We start from the raw sequence: 21,303 nt of genomic DNA, 5'->3' as shown, positions 1-21,303 counted from the left end.
AGATTTGTGCTATTATTGCTAACCTTTAGTGATAAGAAAACATGATGCAGCCGACTGTAGTTGACTGACGATGCAGAATTATCTGTGCAACCTTGTTGGGTAAAGTGTTCCTCAAACTCTTGGAGTCATAGTGTAATCCAGGACAGCATGAACCAAAGGCAAAGCACCCCTTCCATAGCTGTAATTGCTGGTTGAGCCTCACCCTGTTTCTCTGCAGTGTGGGTAGGGATTGTCATAGGAGACAATGGGATGTGTTGCTAAAAGAAGGGTTCCAGCTTTGAACTGAGTCACTGGTATGTTAATTACTTACATGAGGGTAGGGCAGGATTTGGATCACATAGTGACAAGCACTGATTTACAAGAGGAAAGGGTGGTACTAAGCCAGCCCACACATCAAATGTAGGAGGCTGGAGCAAAGCCCTGCTCCTGCTGCATGAAGTGATGCTCCTTGGTACTCTTGGCCAGGCAGAGACAAGATGGTAAAATCTAGATTATCCTGTTTAAAAGGAGATTTCTGTGTTTACCCTTAACAAGCCACTGCACAGAGGTATTTTATGGGAATAAATTAGTGCCAGCAAAATGGTTTGTAATCTTCAGATGCAGAGTTACTGAAAAGATGTGAAGTAGTAGCCTTCATCAGAGATTTGAAATACTTAAAAGAAAGGCCATTTTTGGGCAGCAGTTAAGAAGCAGTGATTCTTGGTATGATTTTGTCCAATATGATAGCAAAATTGCTTTAACTTATGAGATCCGTATTTATTCCTCAAAGGTTGAATTTATTTAATTTACAATCACCCAGGTGAAAATTAGAAGTTGAGGCTCCACCTGATCTCTGGGGCCTCTAGAATATCAGAGTGGAAACAGAAAGGCTTTCAGAAGGTAGTTTATTCCCTCTCCATTAGACACCTATGTTGTGATCCAGAGCTGCCTATTTGTCTCTATCAAAGAGAGGGCCCAGACAGCTGATTTAAGCTAGACAACTAGCTTTGAGATAAGTAAAGACAAATTAATTAGATTTCATACAGAGAACACGATTTAGAATTTGATGTATTAAAAGTCTAAAACAGATTGTAGCAGAACACTTAAATCCCAGCCACCAGGTGAAGGTTAGATGTTTACCATCTTTCCTTGGTACTGCTGACTTATGAAGACAACTTCAAAAGGCTGATAATTAACACCTTTTGAATGAACAGTTTGAATCCTGTTCCGAATGCCTTCTTACAACAGTTTTACCCATCTGATATATCTTTGTGGTCATCTTTTTTAACTCTCTTTACCCACACAAAACAAGATACTTGCATTAGAAAAGTTGTGTTCACCCAAATGAGTAATCAGAGTCAACTTTGAGGGCAAAAAAAGATTTTTTTCATCAGTTGGTCACTTATGGAATCTCATGGAGCATGGACACCTTTATATGCCCATGACCTGTGCAATGAGTAACAATGGCTGAAATTCTGCCCCTCCTGCAAAATCATCTAGAAATTTGCCTTTATAAATATGATGTGCAGAATTTTTCAAGGGCCCTCTTTTGATGCTGAGAGTAGGTCTGCCTTGGCTCCAATTTTTTAGGATAACCCCATTCATAAGCAAGGAGGAAGAAAATGAACAGAGTGTAAGTGTATTGTAATTGAGTGTGGTTTAGGAAACTCTACACTTGCCAGAGGCATTTACTGGGAGGTGTATCGAAATCTAACAGCATTATCAGAAGGAAGCCAATGGCTTTGTTTGGGTTCCCATGAACACTGTTTCACAAACAAAAGGCTCAGTTTGTTATCCTCAGCTTCTCTTTTTGTGTGTTTTTGTCTCATTTCTTTACTAGGCTTGGAAATCTCATGGGATGGAGACAGTTTTGTGGAAGTCATGGCTGCGCCGCACCTGAAAGGCAAACTCTGTGGTTTGTGCGGCAACTACAACGGGCACAAGCGAGACGACCTGATTGGGGGGGATGGGAATTTTAAGTTCGACGTGGATGACTTTGCTGAATCCTGGCGTGTGGAGTCCAATGAGTTCTGCAGCCGCCCGCAGAGAAAACCTGTGCCTGAGCTCTGCCATGGGACAGTCAGGGTGAAACTCCGAGCTCACCGGGAGTGCCAGAAACTCAAAGGATGGGAGTTTCAGAGCTGTCATTCAGCGGTGGATTATACCACATTTTATCGGTAAGTGTGGCTTGCTGTTAAAGGAGATAGTAAGTTACTCTGCAAGGAGAAAAACCACACAGTTGGCCCAATTTCAGTAGTGTTTGAGTACATGCTTTGAGTTGCCTTTGCAAAGAACTAAAACATTGGCTTAAAGTTATATTATTATGAGCTTTTATGAGTCAGAAATCAGAAAGAGATAGTACTGAGCTGATACAGACCCAAGCAGCCAACAGTGAGAAAGGCAGGCTGGCTCCTGATCACCTGGAGATAAAGTGCTTTTGGAGTCTGAGGAGAGAGGGGGAAGAGACTTCAAAATGTTTTGGTAAGATCTTTCTGATTTCAATGTTGGCTTTAAAGTTGACTATAATTGCCCTTCCTTGTGGTCCAAAGAAGTGCATCTTCCCAGAAGCATTTTGAAAATTATTTTATTAAAGCAGGGATATTGGACATTGCTAGTGCCTCTTGGATGGTGTAGTTTCTGGGTTGAGAGTTTGAAAGGAGAGAGTTAACAAAAAGCTCAGTGCAAGCCCATCCTGCCCTGGAAGCAAAGGAAGACAGATGAGGATCTAGAAACCTTGTCTGAGTGTATTATTTAAGATTTTTTTTATCTTTAAAAAGCTTCCAGTCTAAACCACAGAGACATCATTTCTGTTCCTTAATTGGCATGAGTTTATTTGCCCTTCACTCAGTAAATAAAATTGGCTTTTCTTTTGATTGCCTGACATAAAAGATAAAAGCAAGCCGAATCACAGTCTTATGATGGCGGATGGAGCTGCTTGATCTCTGCACTCCCAGCTTTCCCCACTTGTGCACATCTGCTGAACTATTGGGCTTATTAGGAAAAGCTTTCTAAAATGACTACATTTCCCTTATGAATTTCTTTTCCTCTTCATTTATAATGAAACCAAAACACTTTTATCTATGCAAGCAGAATATGTCCAGGACTGGGAAATGCTAGAAGAAGACACAGCTTGGTTTGTAGTCTGTGTGCTTCTGCATTTAGTTTGCTGAAGTGTATCCCTGTGCTAGGACCCTGGCAAAGACTGAGGATTATATTGTATGCAAGTTATAATACTTTATCTTTTCCAATGGCTGGAGGCACAACAGAGAGCACTAGAGATGCTAACACGCATACACAAGGTCTCTTGAATGCATTTCAGCAACATTCCCATCTCACTTCCATCGTCCTCTAAAGGTAAGTGATGACAATGCAAATGGAAAACAGACACAGAAAGATTTGTTTCATTTTGCAGTGGGTTTTTTTGTCCCTTTTTAAAAGTAGCTCATGATTAATTTAGTGCAATACACTTCCTGACACCGCAGAGGAAAGTGATTTATGTTTTGGCTTCAGCAGCCAGAAAAAAAAAAAAATCTCTACATGCTTGCTCTCAAGAATTACCATATAATATTTCTGTTCCTTTAAAATCATGTATTTTATTTGTCCTGGAAAGACAATGAAGCAAAGCAAGTATTTAATCTGATTGTCATTTTGTAGAAAAGTCTGCTTTTCCCTAAGGAAACTTTGTTGAAATGACCATCGTATTCTGTCAGAAGCAGCAGTTCATTTGCTTCCATTTAGATGTTGTCAGCTCTTAGAATGCTCAGCTCCCAGTACAGGAATCAAAGATAAAACACAAATTAAAATTAAATAATGGTATTTAGTAGAATGCTACTTCTTGTTAGAAACTGACGCAGTAGCAGCAAGCAATTTATTCAGTGACTGTGGCCATTTTTCATACTAGGGAAATCCCAAAAGGAGGCTATTATGGGACACACATTTAAGAAAGTTCTAGAACTCTTTCTAACATAAATCTTTGCATGTATAAATACACATCCGTGTGGGCGTGTGTCTAAGTATCAATTTGAGTACCTAAGATTTACATTTTCCATTGTTTTTGTTTTTTTTTCAAGAACCCATTGGTGGTGGTGTTCTTTTGCAGAAAACCTATATTACCATTAAAAGATATTTAAATTAATTTTTACATCTTTTTTGTGGATGTATTTTAGAAAGCCACACTTAGTCAATGTTTTCCAAGTTCAGACTAAGTTTACCTAAAATTTTTCCAATTCTGTTTTTCTGACTATGAACAAGCTCCTAGGAGTAAGCGAAGAGGTAGCATGGCAGGACCAGGTTCTTTGTATTCATCTCCTCTTTGACTTGAAAATGTCTCAGTTTTTACTCTCCAACGTTATGTATTACAAAAGTTTTCCATTGGAAATACTACATGCTCTGGCAGAGGGGGTTGGACTAGATAATCTTTTGAGGTCCCTTCCAACCCTTAAGTTTCTATAATTCTACATTCTCAACAGTTAACCTTTCTCCATCATTCTTGACTATATTATGAATATTGCCTCATTTTCATTATGCTGCTCTGGTACTGACCTGCTGTTAACAAGAATTCTCAGAAATAGAAATAAACTCAGCAGGAACATTACAAATTAGGGTGTGTTTTCACCAAATACCAAAAAAAGGCTGTGAGCAATGCATTGTGCTGCTGAGGAGATTTCTGTGAAGATGTCTCAAATTCATTTGAAGTCTCATTCTTTTTACAGCTGTAGCTTCTCCCTTTGTTAGTCATAAAAAAACTATACAGCAAGACTGTCATGGTTGTTAGGTGAAAAAGGTATGGTTAAAGTTTATCAAAGTAGAAATCTAGCTGCTTAGTTGTGGGGTTAAAAACAGCTCTCAAGCTTGGCCTTGATAAGTCTGTGACACCTTATGGGATATACTTGTACACCTTGCCTTTAATCCTTTTTTTGATGCTGTGACTTTGATAACTTGTGTTGTTCTGCAAAGCACTTGGTATAAGAAAGTGTAATATAAGCACACAAGAAAAGATTTTGTTATAGTCCAAACTGCAAGCTAACAACTTTAACATCTAATTTTGTACCACTCTTTTAATTCTTTGTTTTGTGACTAGACACATTTTATGGGCTTTTAATTGTGGTTTGTTTAGTTTCGTTTTGGGTTGCTATTTTTTGTTTGTCTTTAATGCATTGCTAGTTGTTCAGTACTCGTGAATAATACTCTAAAAATAACCCTTAGTGCTGTGCTTCATAGAGGCAAGTTCATTAAGCAGGGAAATAATTTTTAATTCCAGGAGATCTGGGGAAATTCTGGGTGAAGGAGAGATCTGTAGTCATCACCACTGCCATGTGCCTATTTTGACATTTTAATATGACTAACCATCCTGTGTTAGTTCTTGCCAAAAAAAGTTACCCAGGTTACTCAGTAGCACGTTTTTAGAGGGAACACTTTGACCATGTATGCCATAAAGCTTGCACTTGGACTCCTGAAGCTGCTCTTGAGTCTAAGCAGCACTAAAAAAAGGTGATACCATCTGAATTTCTCATGCTGCTGTTACCAGAAAAAGCTCATCAAGAATTATGATGCCATTTAAGCTTTTGGAAAAGGATCTGGGGAGCTTAGGGGACTCGAAGAAGGAAAAGAGACCAAGACCTACCCCATGGGTGATCTCACTATGTATCTTCAGGCTGTGCTGGAGCAGGGGTCTACTGGTGACTCCAGCCCTGGTCCCCTGTATGTCCTCATCCCTGCTTTGCCCAGCTATGGCTGATGCCTTATGGGATCCTCTTTGGAAGACACAGGAGCAGGCAGCCTCAAACAGGTGTCCAGGGACCACTGTGAGAGGCACAGCAACACTTCTTGATAGAGGGACAAGTTGGGCTGCAGGAGACACCCTTATAGGAGGCATAGGACTAATGCCTCTAGCATTATTTGCCCTCATTAGCATCTGTGGCTTTCTAGTAGTTGTTTTGGGTTTATAGTTTGCTGTCACCAACAGATTTGGAACATGACATCAACATGATATCAGTGTACCACCCATCTCCAGTACACCTACAGCTGAGTTTATAAGTGATTAGTTAGATGTTGCTCAAGACTCACACGACTGCCATAACTTTGGAAAAATATTCAGTGTCTTGCTTTTGCCATGTAGTAAATTTCCCCCTTTGAAACTGGAAAATCTGTGCTCCTGATTCTTAAGACATGTATTTTTTTTGTTTTTACTGTTCCTATTGTTTTGGTTTTTTTTGTGATTGTTGCCATTATTATTAATACTACTGCATTTTTAACAGACAGCAGCATGCCAAATAATTAGCTACTCTTTTTCTCTTTTGTAGTTGTCCGAAGAGGTATGTTTTTCTCTCAAACTCTTGAATCAAATTGTATTCAGTATTATATGGCAAGTAATAATTAACATAGGAATAGCCTCATTTGTTTGAATCTGTTAATTGAATACATTTATGAATTGCAAATACAATTTATTGCAATTCTTGTCTTAAATGTTCCTTTTGACTGTTCTAAAACTGTTCCATCTTGGTCCTCAGTTAATCAGTTAGTGAGTTCCTATTTCCTTTAACAAACTAACTTTATGCAGTTAACTGCTGCAGTCCTGCAGTTTTTCTAAAAAGTCTCACTTAAATAAAGAAGATGTTATTGTTTAGAGTTACATTAAAAACTGAAATGTTGTGTCATCCATCAGCTCCCTATTAGACTTGACAGATATGTCACGAATGGCTGCAGAAAGCATGTGAGCCATAGCATTGGAAGTTAATTACAAGCTTTAGTTAAAAGATGGGGACCAAGGGTTTGTGGCTTTGAAGCAGAAGGTTTGAAGGTTTGTTTCCCCTGTTAACAATGATGTCCTACAGCTGTAAAATTCATGTGGTTATGCCCCTTTGTTCACTCAGCAGGATGGTGCAAAAGAAATGTAGGCTGAAGAATGGCTTCAGAAAAGCTCATTTCAAGTGTTAAGTGGGTGGGTGGAACTGGGATCTCTGGAGCCCTCTGTGTGTTTAGCAAAATTCTCCCTGCGAGGTTTTCTGGTCCTGACTGTGCATATGGGCACAGCAGTTGCCTGTGCTGCTCCAGCTGAGTCCAGGCTGCTCCAGGGCTTGTCTGTGGTGTGACCAAAGGGCCGCTGTAACTCTGATTGCTCACCAGGGATGACTTCTGCTCCTGCATGCTCCACATCTTTCTTTCCATCCACCCCAGGGCAGAACTGGCCTGTGCCCCACTTCAAGACAAGCCAGTGGTATTGGCTCCTGAAAAGGACTGATAGCACAAAGCTGTGGCTTGTCCCCTCACAGACCCAGCACAGAGCATGGGCTGCTGCTCCCATTCACCCTGGTACTAATGAAAGGAGCCTCTGGTGACTGTGAAACAGGCTGCTCAAACCTGGGTACCAGCAGCAGTGTAACTGCAATAGAGAGGCACTCAGTTTGAAACAATTTACTCTGCTTCTTGGGCAAATTGTCACTGTGAAGCTGTATGACCGATGGAGTTTCTGGTTAGAAAGGAATTTAAACATATTGGAAATAAGAACATTTTTAAAAGCAAATCTGGACAAGGACCTGAGTTTCCTTTTGAACTAGTTGCTTTACTTTCCAGTCAGCTCTGTTCAGCATCTTTGAGTCTTCCATCCACTTGAAGTTAGCACTGGAGCTTTAGTTGCTTGCATTGTTAAGTGCTTAATAATTCAGGTTTTCTGTGCAGAAATACTCTGCTTTATATCATTCTGCTTACAGAAGGTGATGCTTTGCAGATTTGCATTGGAGAAATGCACAAAGGACTAAGCCTAAATCCTTAGGGACTAGGAGAGCCAGTTTTCCCAGCCTTTGCAAGAGTGCTGGTGCTTGGGAACATATTCTCTCTGTAAATCTGGCTGAGCTGCCTACTGCATTTACTTTATGCCCCTATATAAATTAAAGTTGTTCCCCAAACCACTTCTAAGTGTCAGCCTGTCCATCTTGTGTCAGGCCATAATCAAGTCAGTGATGTACAGGTGAGAGGCACTGTGACTTCTGCTGCTGCTGACCAACAGTGCTGAAAAAGGGGAGAAAATGGACTTTGTAGTGTCTGAGGCTCTTTGGGATTTCTATTGGCAAGCATCAAACTTTGCTGCAAAAATGCTGCATATATATAAGTCTATAGATCCCCACTATTTTAAGCCTCCTGATGTAGCCAAGACTGAGTGCAAGGTGCCAGAAAAATACTGTTTAGATTTAAAAATTAGAAGTTTGGATTTGGACAAATAGGTTGAGTGGTCAGGAAAGATAAATCTGAAGCCAAGCTGAGCTCAATTATCTGCAGATCATGATTCCTCTTTATCTTTACTCCACACCCCTGCCCCTGGTGGGGTATTTTTCATGTAACCAAACCCCATCCACTTTTGTCTGTTTAGAAAAGTACCTCAGGAATTTAGGGCTAGAAAACATTCTTCTCTTTGTATCAGTGGTTATTACAGCTGTAAAACATCGAGGCAATGCCAGAGGATTCACAGATGTCTCCTTTCCTGTTGAGGTATTGGGAATGGGGTTGGGGGTGGAGAGGGCTCCAAAATCTGACAAGACCATGGTGTTAGACCAACACCATTCACCTGGGACCCTCCATGGCTTGTTTCCAGCCAAGAAGCACATGCTTCTCTGATGACCCACTTTGTGCTTCCCTATATGGAAGTTAATGATTTTTTTTTTTTTTTAAACAAGGAAAGATATTTTTTATAGGAAAACCAGATGAAGCAGCATTTTACTTTGTGATTAAAGCCTAGGGAAGTTTCCTTTATTTCAAAGGATGTCATGTCTGGAGTGTGTTTGTATTGCTCCCTAATTACATTATCACAATCCTACCTGAAGCTGTCCTTTTATGCTGAATGAGATGTTATTTCCTACTGTTAGTAAGTGCAATGTAAGGCTTCTTTTCTTTCTTTTCTAGGAAAGAGCTCAATTTGTGATTATCATGCATGCAGGTACACAGAGACTTATGACAAAAACCTGCTTCTGCCTAGTAAAACTTCATTTTTTTTCTGATTTATTACCTGGGTCAGTGAAACTCAAGTCAGGTGTTTCATAAGCAAATACTGTCTTCCTCATTGCCCTGTGTCTGACAGATGTGAAAATATAAGATCAGTTAGACTGAGACAAAAATGATCCTGAATGATGGTCAGAACAATGGGGAAGGGAGGAGAGTGGAAGACATCTAATAAAAAAGCACAGTAACATAAATGAGCTTCTCATTTGTCAGTGGGGACTGCATTCTCAGAGCTTGTTTCTGTATTACATTTAGCAGAGGTTTGGTAGTGTGCTTTTGTTTGGTTTTCTACAGTGCCTTGGAGTCATGGAGTAAAATCCTAATTCATTGAAGTCAGTGGGGATTATTTGGGCAACAGGTTTTTGACACTGTCCCATGAAGGTTTATTAATCTCTTGCATCTGTTAGTAACTCTTGGTTATTACTTGGTTCCCACCATTTGCTGTACCACAGACAATTTAAGAAAACATCATCTGGTACAGAGACATGGGGTACATTCTTTACTGGAGAAGACAAAGTGAAGCACATTAAGATTGGGGTTCCCAGATCCTGTCTGTGTGACACTTTTTTCCCTAGGAAAACTCTAAGAAGTGGCTTTCCAAGGCAGGAGACCTAATTCATCTGGTCATAGGCAACTTAGAGATCCTTTCTGTGTTTTGCTAACTTGAGTCGATACGTGATTCTTTCTTCTTGGCTGTAAGAAGCTTGTAGAAAAAAACATGTGTGTGCCCTAGGATTATCATGGCAAAATAACAAGCACATTCCTCTTGCATACACTAATAAATATTTTTGGAAAGGGCCCTTTCACATTCTGGAAAACACTCCTGATGTTTCAGTAGTATATTACAATGCATAATTTTTAAAAAGGAGAGCAGGTGTGAGGAGGAACTGGCAGAAATGCACAGTGATATCCTCCCTTGTGGAAATGTTTTAAAAGACTCCACCTGCCATTTGGTGCCACTTTATCTATTCCTAAAGTAAAAATACTTGCTAAACGGAAGTATTCTTTTTAGCTGTGAATATAAACCATTTTTTTGAGAGAGATGATATTCAGAAAATGTGTCAGCACCATCAGATAAAGCCACCCTGTGTCTCTGTCAGGTACCACAAAATTTTAATTACAGCTGCTACAAAATCCAAGACCTCTGTTTGATCTCATTGTGATTAACTTCTAAGGGATGTTCATAGCAAAGCTTCTTTGCTGGTTTATTTTAATTTAATTTTTGCTTATTATCTTTTAAGCTTTATTGCTGTATTGATTTTAAATAAAATCCAGAGATGCTTTGTTGATGGTAATATGCCTATTTCCGTGAATAAATAATTCAAGAAATCAACCCATCAGATCTCATATTCTGCCTTGGGCAGAGGCTAATAAGTGTTGCAAGGAAGAGGAAACCCACCCATACTGTAGCTGGCCAACTCTGCCATATCATATATGGTGAAGAAATCCCTTTCAGGCCCCAGAGATGATCAGTTTACATCTCATAGCATGAAATTTTAATTACCTTTCCTTTAACATGCGTAACTGCAAAGCTCCTATACTTCAGCTCCTATTTTAAGCCACCTGCAGTATATCGTGCCTAATTAGACACACAGCAAAGATGAACGAGGGTGTTTATAAGCAGGCAAACGAGATGAATTTGTGGGAAACATTTTAGAAATAAGTTTAACCTAATCCTCCTGTTATTCTTACGAGTTCATTTATGCTTCTGGCAGGATAATCAGACAAAGCAGGACGTGAGCTGTGACTGGCGCAAGAAACTATTCTGTAGAAAGTTTGCCTTAGGAAGATTTTGACAGCTCTGAGCAGCTTATCAAGCTCGTTCTCATTGTCATTCTGAGAGCTGACTTGCTCTCCATTCTGGAGACTTTATATGGGTTAGATTTAACTGAAGGCATTCTTGCAGGTGTTTTTCATAGGTGAAGGTTTTTCTTTCCGTTGTGCTGTTGTTTCCTAAATCTCACAGGGCATATGAAAAAATCTAGAATATTCCCAGTCTTTGGGATCTCTGGGGACTTTTGAATTATTTTCAGCTTTTTAGTAGCTGTCTGTGGTATAAAATAGCAATCTGAGGTAAACGCAAATCTGCTTGCCTGCTGTCCATCCCTGCAAGAGTTTGCTGTATCACTAAGTATGCAAAGGTCCCATACTCCACGCTTGCTCTCTCAAGTGTGCAAAGTGCTAGTGCATAAAGCAATTAACTTCTATTAACTACTCAAGTCTCATTTTTCCTTCAGTCTTCACAGCACATGAATGAATCAGCACATGAATGATTTAGGCAGCCTCACAAAAAAGAGCAGCACCAGCCATTTCAGGAGGCCTCTGCTGCTTCTGTTCAAGCTGCCAAACATTTGCTCCCTGAGCAGTGGAGCACCTAGAGCAAGAGCAGATCGAGCATCATGTGCCAACAGTGTGATGAGAGGCAGGCACAGCCCTCCTTTGACTGTGAGCACATAGGTACTGCATAGTCAGATGTGACAGGACCACTGCTGGTGAGGGCCTGGGGCATGATAGCAAAAGCTTATGACCACCTTTGGTAAATCTTGTCACCTGAGGATTGCTGTACTCTAGGGCATGGCAACACCAGAGCAAAGAACAGACTTGTGGGAAGTAAGGCAAGAATGGGTGGAGGAAGTTGTGCAGATAAAGGAATATGTAGTTTATCCATCTCAAATATTTACCATCACAATACCTAATCTTGGGTAAGGTACACAGCACAGGCTGGATGCATGGGTATGTGTGTCAGGTTCACCCACCCTTTAAACTCTCAAGATGCCACTTAGAATTGTGTGTATGGCTCTGTTCTCATAATCAGCTCTGTCTGTGGTGAACTCATCAGAGCAGGCATAGACTTACATGGTGAGGTCTCAAGAGTGGAGACTGCCAGTGCCATCCCATAGCAAGGCTAGAACCAAAATACCACTGGATCCAATATACAACATAAACAGTCCCCTTCCTCACCCTAAAGCAAGTGGGAAGGTTAGATTTCACCCAAATGGTGGGTTGTGCATATGTGAGAGCAAGTGCTGTGCTTTCACCTCTTCATCATGATGTGCAGTGGATGAGAGCATTTAAGTCTCTCTCTGACTCCCCTACTTAAGCCAGCTGAAATTAAAACTGGTGGGGAACGTGCTGGGAATACTGAAGGGAGTTGGAGCCATATGTTTTCTTGCATTCCTGGGTACTCCTACAACTAACATTCTGTTTATATAATATTCCTGAAACATAAAAGCTAAAATAAATCCAGCATGTGAAAATTAATAACAAGTCATTTCTCTTATGATCAGTCCAGAGGAAGCTGTCGTAAGTGTGAAGGTATTCAGACAGCTGATTTTTGTACATCAGCTCTCAAGTAAGGTATGTAGTTTACAGTGAGTGAGTGCTTAAGGTTATGTAGCCTATGAGTACATGAAGTAAGAGGCTGTTGAGAATGGTGGATACCATGGCAGCAAGGAAAAAGTTTACAAAGTTCATTTCCTATGTGCTCCTTTTTAGCACTTTACATTTTCAAATTGCAGTGTAAACATCTAATTCTCACTGCACCCCAGTTTAAAGTTGTTGAAATGAAGAAAGAGTTCTTTGGTGTGCAGGAAGCCAAGAGCAAGTTTGAGATTAAAATGTGAAAGTGCCTTCTTCCTGGCTTCAAGCTTAAGTCCTTCTGGTGGGATTTAAGAGGTTTCAGATGCACAAGAGGTGTTTTGTCTAATTTTTGTCACAGCACAAATAACTTCTTGAGATGTTATAAATAACTTTTTGAGATGGTACTAAACTTCCTCTGCTCCTCTAAGGCCCAGTTAGATGACAACCTCATAATACTCTGTGCAGTAATGTGTCTTTGGCAAATAAGAATGTTAAAATAAGTAAAAATTCAGTAATGGATGGAAGCATGAACTATAAAAAACTTGCTTTTAGAGCAGGAGGAGTCTGTATGCAGGAAAAAACCCATACTCTGTTTTCAGATATCAAGGATTTGGCTGAGGTTTGAAAGCATATTTTTTTATTGTTCTGCTCATATGTCTGTCTTTGTGGTCCATCTCTGTTGTACTGATTTCTGAGCCCATTGTTCATGGAAAAAATTCCATCCTCTTGGGTGGAATATTTTGTATCATAGATGTCCTAGATGTCCTCAAAGAGTGACTTTCAGTGATTTCAAGAGTTGCTGTGGGTACAGAAAATATTTTCAAAAAAGGCTTTTAGTCTGTATGGCATGAGGAATGTGCTTCTTGGCCTTGTTTCCAAAGGCAAAGATAACGTGCTGACAATGATCACCAAGATGTCACTTCATAGGGTTGAGGGTTGTTCTGTAATCAAAAAAACCCAACACAGATCCCACAAAGATGTGGCTATTTTATCTGCCATTGAGGCTCTTAACATGCCCTCAGATTCTGTACATTAATTAGGCTGTGTTTTGTCAGTATCTGAAATATGTAATTCCCACAATTTGCATCATGATTCTTCAATGTACAGAACTCCCAGATCTTCACTGCAACCTTTAGAAGTGAATATCTGATTTAAAAATACCCACAAGCCCAAAATTAAAATACAGTACCTGGAAATTCCAGCCCATCTGTGAGGGGATATTTGGTTATTCTTCCAGCTCTCCTTAAAGCTGTCTGTGCTGAACTCTAGATAGTTTGTCTCTCTGGTTAGTCTGATCTCTAGACTCTTGTTTCAAACTGGTGTTCATCCATGCCCTGCAGATGAAGAATATGCTTAGTAGATACCTGTGGAAGATGTACCCTGTATGGCTGGGAGAGATCACACAAAACATGGTGGCAGAGAGACAATGAGAGAGAAAACTTCTCCAGCACAGTATTCTCTCATGAACTTGTAGCTGGTCTCCCCAGGACATCTAGACTGCTGCCTGACTTGACAAGATCTATTCCATAGCCATGGTCTGTGTTACGGGGTAGCCAATTGACATTCCTGGCCAGGATTCCCATCTGGTGTTTGAGGTGAAGAATTCACACTATGTGGTTCTCTTTATCAGCTGCATGCAACTGAGTGCTGTCTTCTAGCTCACAGAATTTCCTTCACCTGTCTCTATTATTTCTCTTTGTCCCTCAGTGCTATTCATATTTCTTTCCAAAGGATAGCGCACTTGGTCTGGAATGCTTTCTAATTATGGAATTCCACAGAGATTTTTGTCAATATCCCACAAGCATGGAAGTTACAGTTTTATATGGGCAAAGGAGAACTAAATGTAGCAGCAGAAAGAAGAACTATTGGTGTTTGTTATCTTCGCCATCCTTGCTGCAGATGCAGGTACTGGGTTCAAAGCCACACCAACGTTAAGGGTCCTGTGCACGTGCTCAGAGAATTATTGGTGGAATACATTTTGTTTCCATAACCATGGTGGGTCTGATCAACAGCGGTCTATGCAGAATGTTTAAAAGCTTTTCCATATGATTAGGAAGTCAGGAGCTGACAAATTTCCTCAGTGTTTATAATTAAAACCCAGAAGATATTAAACAGTTACTGGTTTCTATATTGTGGTCAATATTAAGATTTATTGACTTGAGAACCAATATTGACTGAGAGGAAACTACGCTTGATTTTTTCCCTAAGGCCTGCCAAGTCTGTGTGTTGACTGAAAACAGAAGGTTGCGTGGTATAGACATCCAATAGCAACTTTTTTGCAAGGATAATTACTTGTTTCTTCAACTTTCAGAACTACTCCAGTTTGTTACAATGCATTTTACAATGCTTTACAGAAAGTGGCGTTAAGCCTTTTCATTGTGGGTATGCCCCTTTGGCATAATTTTGGTAGGGTTATGTACAGTGCCTGAAAATCCTGGATTGGTAGCCTAAGGGAGAGGCTGCTGTGTGTCAAGTGGGTGCAATACGAACAGCACGAATAGGAGCTTCTTATGGTGTGCTACTGTTGTATTTCAATCTCAGGCTGTGACAGCACAGCCTGCTGAAATCCACAGTTGGTATCATCTCTGTGTCTATCCAGTCCTTGACTATGTTTCAGGATTACTGCAAGGAATGAGGTGGCTTTTGTGACATGGACTTCCTCTTGCTGGAAGGCAAGAAAACACAGCTGAACTCATTCCAGGTCACCACTGCTCTTGCTTTTGAATTAGTAGGTTTATCAGTTAAAAACATTAGGTGCCAGAAGAGCAGAGATTTTGAGCCAGGAAAGTCAGAGATCAGAGCCTGATCTCATAAACCAACATATTACGTGACTATCACTCCTACATATGCAGCACATGTATTTTTGCCTGCTTCTGACTGTTGCCTGAATTATATACATTGCCAAAGATCTGAACACTGCTATTTTTTTTAACGATCTCTATGAAATTAATCTCTTGCAGATGCTGGCTCGAGACTGGCAGCATCCTTCATTTTCAGGCTTAAGGTACTAATAAAATTCTTAAGTCTGCTTTCCATTCAGATGTGAGAAAGCCCTCCAGTTTGACATGAACAAACGCTTTGATTCATCATTTGTTGAGTGTCAAGAGCGGGGCCAGTTCAGCTCTCGAGGCTCTAGACAGGATTGTGTTTCACAAAGTAGCCCAATAACCCATTCACAGTTAGACCCAGAAGTAGTTTAGTGAGCAGTTTTTGATGCATTCCTTCCTTGGCAGCTTGGAGCCTGTCAAATTACATGGTTGGACCAAATTTAGGCTTCTTGGTTGCTCAGCAAAAGGATTGTTTTGTGAGCTGAGTGTGGAATGACAAAGAGAGGATTACCATGCTCATGTGCTATAGGAACGGAAACAATTTTTGTGATATTGTCAAATGCAAGATAACCAGCTTCAAACTTAAGATTAATGGTTATTTCTTAATCCTGGCCAAGAGACGTATGGTTTAGTTTTCAAGGCTTGTATTGTTTTTCTCCTCCTCTCTTGTAGTGTCCACTGTCTGCTTTGAAGGGTGTGTTCTGCAAGTACACTGATTCCTTCACTTGTTCTTTTGGTTCCAGAAAGCACATTATGCCCTGGTAGCTAGTGTTTGCAGAAAACAGTAATAACTTTGTACAGAGTCTACCAGAAGCCAGTTGCCTCACTGTTATGTATCTTGTAAACATGGGTGCTGTTTTTCTGTGCAGTAATCCAAATGAAATTGTGGAAGAATGTCTTTTTTGTTGTTGTTGACCCTTTGTTTTCCCCTTTTGCAGTACAGGTGTGACAGGGGTGGAGGAGCACATTTATAGGGCTGTGAGGCTGCTGGAAAAAAGGAACCTTGCCAAGGCTAGTCACAATATGAATCATTAGCCTAACCATAACAATAAATACCACCACAGAGAACATTCAAGGATTTATCCAAAGGTCACATTCACCCAGAAGGTTTCTCTGCTAATAGAAGCTCACAGCTGTGTTAAGATTAAAGAGTGTCAGAGAACCAGTGTGTGTGATTTTTTCACCCTGAGTTAACTACAAGCTGTTTGTCTCTAACATCCCCAGCTGAAGGGATGCTAGTGTCAGACTGCCTTAGGGCTGTCATATATATTTGCAGTAGGATTTTAGCATTCAAGAATAATCTCCTCTTTGATGCAGTTATCTGACACATCCTAAGCTCCTGCAATGTCCAGGAGGAGATCTTCCTCCTGCTATGTTCAGAACTTGGATTGTCACTCAGAAAAGGGGACCGTAATGGGGACAACCCAGGAAAATGACTGAAGTCAAAGTTGTGTCCCAAAAATGGAACAATCACTCACCTTCTCACTTGAATGTGCTTAACACGTGGTGGCCCAGACTGTAATGTGCATTTTATTTACAGCAACAGGCAGCTGCTTTTGGGTAGATAATTGCTGATGGGCTTCAGTGAAAAGCCTTCTGAGTTTTAAGCATGCATAAAAAGACACAGTCATGTAGTTGCATGTATGCAAACATCTCTATGGCTAATCTTGTTAACCTGCTTCTCCTTTCACTGATATTATTTTAAGTTTAAATGGAGAAACAAGAGTTTTCCCCTTAGTGGTATAGTAGTTCATGGTTGCACTATGTCTCTTTTAGTCTCTTTCTAGCAGTTAGCATGGGCTTTCTCCTCCTCTACTGTTAGCAGGCCTGGGTCTCTGAACCTCATGGTATTCTCAGTAGTGGCAGTCCCCAGCAGATGCTGTGGAAAAATGCTGTGGTGTTGGAGAGGGACTGCAGTGTTGCTGTACTGGATGTTTGTCGGGAAGTAATTGTGGTTGGCATTGCATCTGTGGACAGTAAACAAATTGATCTTCTGACATTTGTCTTGCAGAAAACACCAGAGAAAAGCCATGAGAAAGTTTAATAAATTTTAATTGCCCTTTGTCGTTTCCTACCCACAAGTCATTTAATTCTTTGTCAGAGAACTCCCCATTGGAAGTACACATGTGGTGGATGTGAGGGAGAGAAAATCTGTTGGTTTCTTCTCCTGGGTTTCCATTGTGAGCTGATTTTTCTGAAAACACTCAGTGGCATATTTTTACTCTGTATTGTAGAAAAGCTTCAAGTGATCACCTTGTGAGAAGTGATCCCTACTGGGGACTTACACAACAGATTATAGGCAAATATTTTGACAGCCCAGCAAGAACTCTTTCGCAGCCAGTTAGCAGATTATGCTATTAGAGCCAGTGGGATTAGAACTGACCTGCAGACTGACAGCTCTCTCAGCAGTGTAGCAATACTCATTGTTTGGATCATCTCTGAACCTGCTTTCTGTTGTCGTGATTCCACACGGTTCTGATGTGGGCTTCATCTGGACAGTCACATAAATGATTGTGGGTTGTTAAAAGACATGGGTTTCCATGTGTGATAGTCTATAAATATGGAAAGCTGCCATGAAACACAATGTGAGGAGGGAGGAAAACACCTGGGGCTGAACTGGTGTCATGTTTCTGTTTTACTTCTGGAAAAACCCTAAGTCAATACCCAAATTGTGCAAGACAAAATACTTTAAATTTGTTGTCTTAGCTTGTGCAGAGCTCCTAGAGGTCTTCAGTCAAAGCAGAGCACACAACTTCTGGAATAAAATACTGAGATTTTTTTGCTGGGGTTTTTTTTTTTTGGTTTGTTTTTTGGGTTAGTTTTTGGGTTTTTTCTTGGTGGTTGTTTTTTGGTTTTTGGGGTTTTTTTTCCTCCTTAATTTAATGCTAAGGTGATCCAGCCCTAATGATAAAGAACAGTACCAATGTTAATAAAATATTTCTCTGTGTTATTATGACACTAAATAGAAAACCTTCAAGCAGTATGGTGATACACTCAATTGTAGCCCAGTTAGACACGCAGGAAGAGAAGAGTTGCATTGAAACAAATTAATCCTTTTTCTTCAGGTTGCCAAGGACTTCCATTTTGAATCTCCAAAGATTTTTAGCAAGCATAAATTTTTTTTGACACCCTCAGGAGATGTCTCGTTTTTTTGGAGCTGAGTGAATGGGAGATTAGAGGCTTCTTCCCAACTCTGCCCCGTATCACATATGAACCACCAGGGATACTTCAGTCAAAGTCTTAAAATGTGAGAGGATAAAAGATAAAGTGTACAGACTCAGAGTGAGCCTTTTCTGCTACTGAGTCTGTCCAACTCCACTGACCTTGTGGTACAGGTGGGTTGTGGTACAGCTGTGCAAAAAGCGGGTTGTCACTTAAATCACTTCCATGCTCATCAATGCAGAGTTTTGCAGATGCACATATTGTACCAAAGGCTGAAAACATGTTCCTGAAACACCTAGGCAAAAAGTACTTCAAAATTTATTTTGGATCTCTTCTCTTATATCCACTGTTCTTCTCTGCCTCGCTCTGGTACTCTAGCCCTACTGATGCATGCTTGCAGAAGAAAAAACATAACAAAATCTCTCTTTGGAAAGACATTTTGAAACAGTGACCTTCTCCTGAACTTTACATCATGATTTCCATTGTCTGTCATGCTTGGAGCAGTTTGAAATTTCCTGGCTGAGCAATGGGTTTTCACTTTGTCTTCTTTACCCAATTAGTGGGCAGAAAGCAGAAATATGCCTGTGGAGGGGCTTGCTCAGATGGGTTTAGGTCTCAAATGAACCCAATACCTTTGCTAACATTAATGTTCTCTCTTGAGCTTATGGCAGGAGTGCTGGGGGGCTGTGTTTTGTGGAAGACAAGCTGAAGAGCAGGTTGTAGAGGTTAGATTTAGCCTCCTTTTCAGTTTCAAAACTGGAATGGTGAAGTTAGCATCAGATTTCAGAGTCCCTGTGAGTTAGGGGGAGAGTATGGTGTTGAGGGCAGCAACTGGGTGCTTGATCTGAAACTTACAAGTGAAATCTTTTTGTCACTTAGCTGATCTCTGGTGTATGCATTTTCTGACTCACATGCTGTGTGACTCCCATGGTGGTTGGAAACAGCAATAAAAGTGGATTTAGACCGAAAAGCTTTAGTTCTGCCATGAGGTCTTTTAGAGTGCCATGATTTTTCCTATGTAGGTTTCTGGGAACAGGGCTGCTCCAGGGGCCAGAGGTGTTTGCTTCATGTCATAGGAATTTACACTCCAACCACAACATGAAGCAGTTTGAAGTTCCCTGGAGATAAGAGCATGAGTGTGACCAATAATGCAAATGGCATATCTAAATGCAGAAATTTATTTTGACTCTTGCTGTGTAAATGGATGTCTTTATAGGGACTGTCTTTGCAGTGCAGTACATGCAGGGAGCTAAGACAATGTATTGCTGGTTCTTCCTGGCTTCAGAGGATGCTCACAGTACAAGCCTGTGGTGTGGCAATTTGTATGGCTCTCACCCACTTCACATCAGCTGTGGGTCAGGCATTAATTTCTAAATTTTCATCCGTCTTGTGGCAGGTAAGATGACTTGTCTGAGGCCACCCTAGGAAACTGTATGTCACATATCTACTCAAGATCAGAGAAGTATGTGTTAAGGCTATTACAGAGCGCTGTGTAACTGCATGCAAGGAATCATAGGGCCTGTGACTTCTGCTGTGTAACACAGTAGAACTATTTTGCTTGGTTATACAGTAACGTAAATATAAATAATTATAACAGTAAAGTAGTGTTACTTCTAACCAAGTTATTCTTTTCAGCCTTTAACCTGACATTTTCTTATTTGTTTCATGCATGGAAAAACATCTCTGGGTCACGTTGTTGCACAGAAAACAGAAAAAAGGAAATGTTTTCTGGGATTGTCATCATGACTGATAGAGTATAGTCAGTTTAACAGATTTTTTTATGATTTTTCTGGGAAACTAATGCTGGTTTATTTCAAATTATAATATGAGATAGCACTTGCTTCTCCTGTTGTCAAGACAAACTCTCCAGTTTGAATGTCACCCCTCATGACCCCCATTTTTGACCTGGGTAGCTCAGGCCTGAATAATCTAAGATGACAGAGCCAAGACCTTGTGCCAGGAGAGTGTATGTCTAGAAAATCTGGTAAATACCAGAACAAGTAATAGGATACCAGCAATTAGACGGGAGCATCTTCCACCTCTGCAGATATTCCCCGTTGCTTTTGGAAGTCCAGTGCATTAGATAGTGTGCTACTCTTGCCCTGGAGGAGGGCTGGAATTTGGGAAGCCCAGATAGCACGTCTGCAGTGCTCCAGGCAGCAGCAGAAGAAGCCCTGGGAGGCATGTGCATCCCAGAAAGAAGATTTATATATCACTCTGTGGTCACAGGGTGTGATTTTGTTCATCCTCAGAAATGCACTGGAATTAAAAATGAAAAAGGAGAGAGAGGCTCTGCCTATCATGCAGAGATGGGCTGAGGCATAGGGTCAGTAGTGATGAAGTGCCTTGTGAGGCAGAATGATGGGGTGGATGGCAGACAGGGAAAGAGCCAGAACCAGCTCTGCCATTCTCTCTCTGCTAAAGATATGGCTTGTGTGTTATGTGGGACAGATTGCTTCCTGTGCCTTCCCATATCTGAGTTCCTCAGGGGAACTAGGAAGGTTCCTTGGCTGGATCTGCCCATTGCCTTGAACTTGCAAAGAGCAAACTTAAGGCTTGGCATCGTTTCTCTCTTCTATTCCAACAGATGTGAAATCTGACCATCAATGCAAATAATTTAGCAGCCATCTCTGGTTTGAATTGAGACTGGGACTGAAAGCTGTTTGTGTTCAGTGAACAGTACGCAAGTTGCATTAAATGAGTTATTAATGGTGACTATTAGTGAGCTGCATTAAATGGTGACTTCCCTCTGTTATTAGTCAGTTACCTAAATAATTAGCAGCAAAGCAGTATCCTCAGCAGAACCTCTGAAAAGATGATGGAGTCTTTCCCCACCTGTACAGCAGGACCATTGTCAATACTCTGTGGAAATACATTGCTTAACTTAATTTCTTGTTAAATAGAAGATTTTTATAACAGAGCTCTTCCCCTGTCAGTGTTTTGTAAGTGAAAAATTAAAGATTTTTTCTCAGTTAAAAACCAG

The 21,303-nt window shown here is 40.5% G+C and overlaps 1 protein-coding gene across 4 annotated transcripts in view; it reads left to right on the top strand.

Moving 5' to 3' along the window:
- Nucleotides 1–21,303, top strand: part of BMPER (BMP binding endothelial regulator) — a 146,610-nt gene that overhangs the window by 99,876 nt on the left and 25,431 nt on the right. For all 4 annotated transcript variants that reach the window (XM_071736066.1, XM_071736070.1, XM_071736067.1 and 1 more), the window contains one exon: nucleotides 1,820–2,156. In XM_071736066.1, coding sequence (XP_071592167.1) covers nucleotides 1,820–2,156 — 337 coding nt within the window. The remainder of the gene's footprint in view (nucleotides 1–1,819; nucleotides 2,157–21,303) is intronic.

The sequence above is a fragment of the Heliangelus exortis genome, chromosome 2, assembly GCF_036169615.1.
Source record: "Heliangelus exortis chromosome 2, bHelExo1.hap1, whole genome shotgun sequence".
In the NCBI taxonomy this organism is placed as follows: domain Eukaryota; kingdom Metazoa; phylum Chordata; class Aves; order Apodiformes; family Trochilidae; genus Heliangelus; species Heliangelus exortis.
This window is presented reverse-complemented; position numbering and strand designations above follow the sequence as displayed.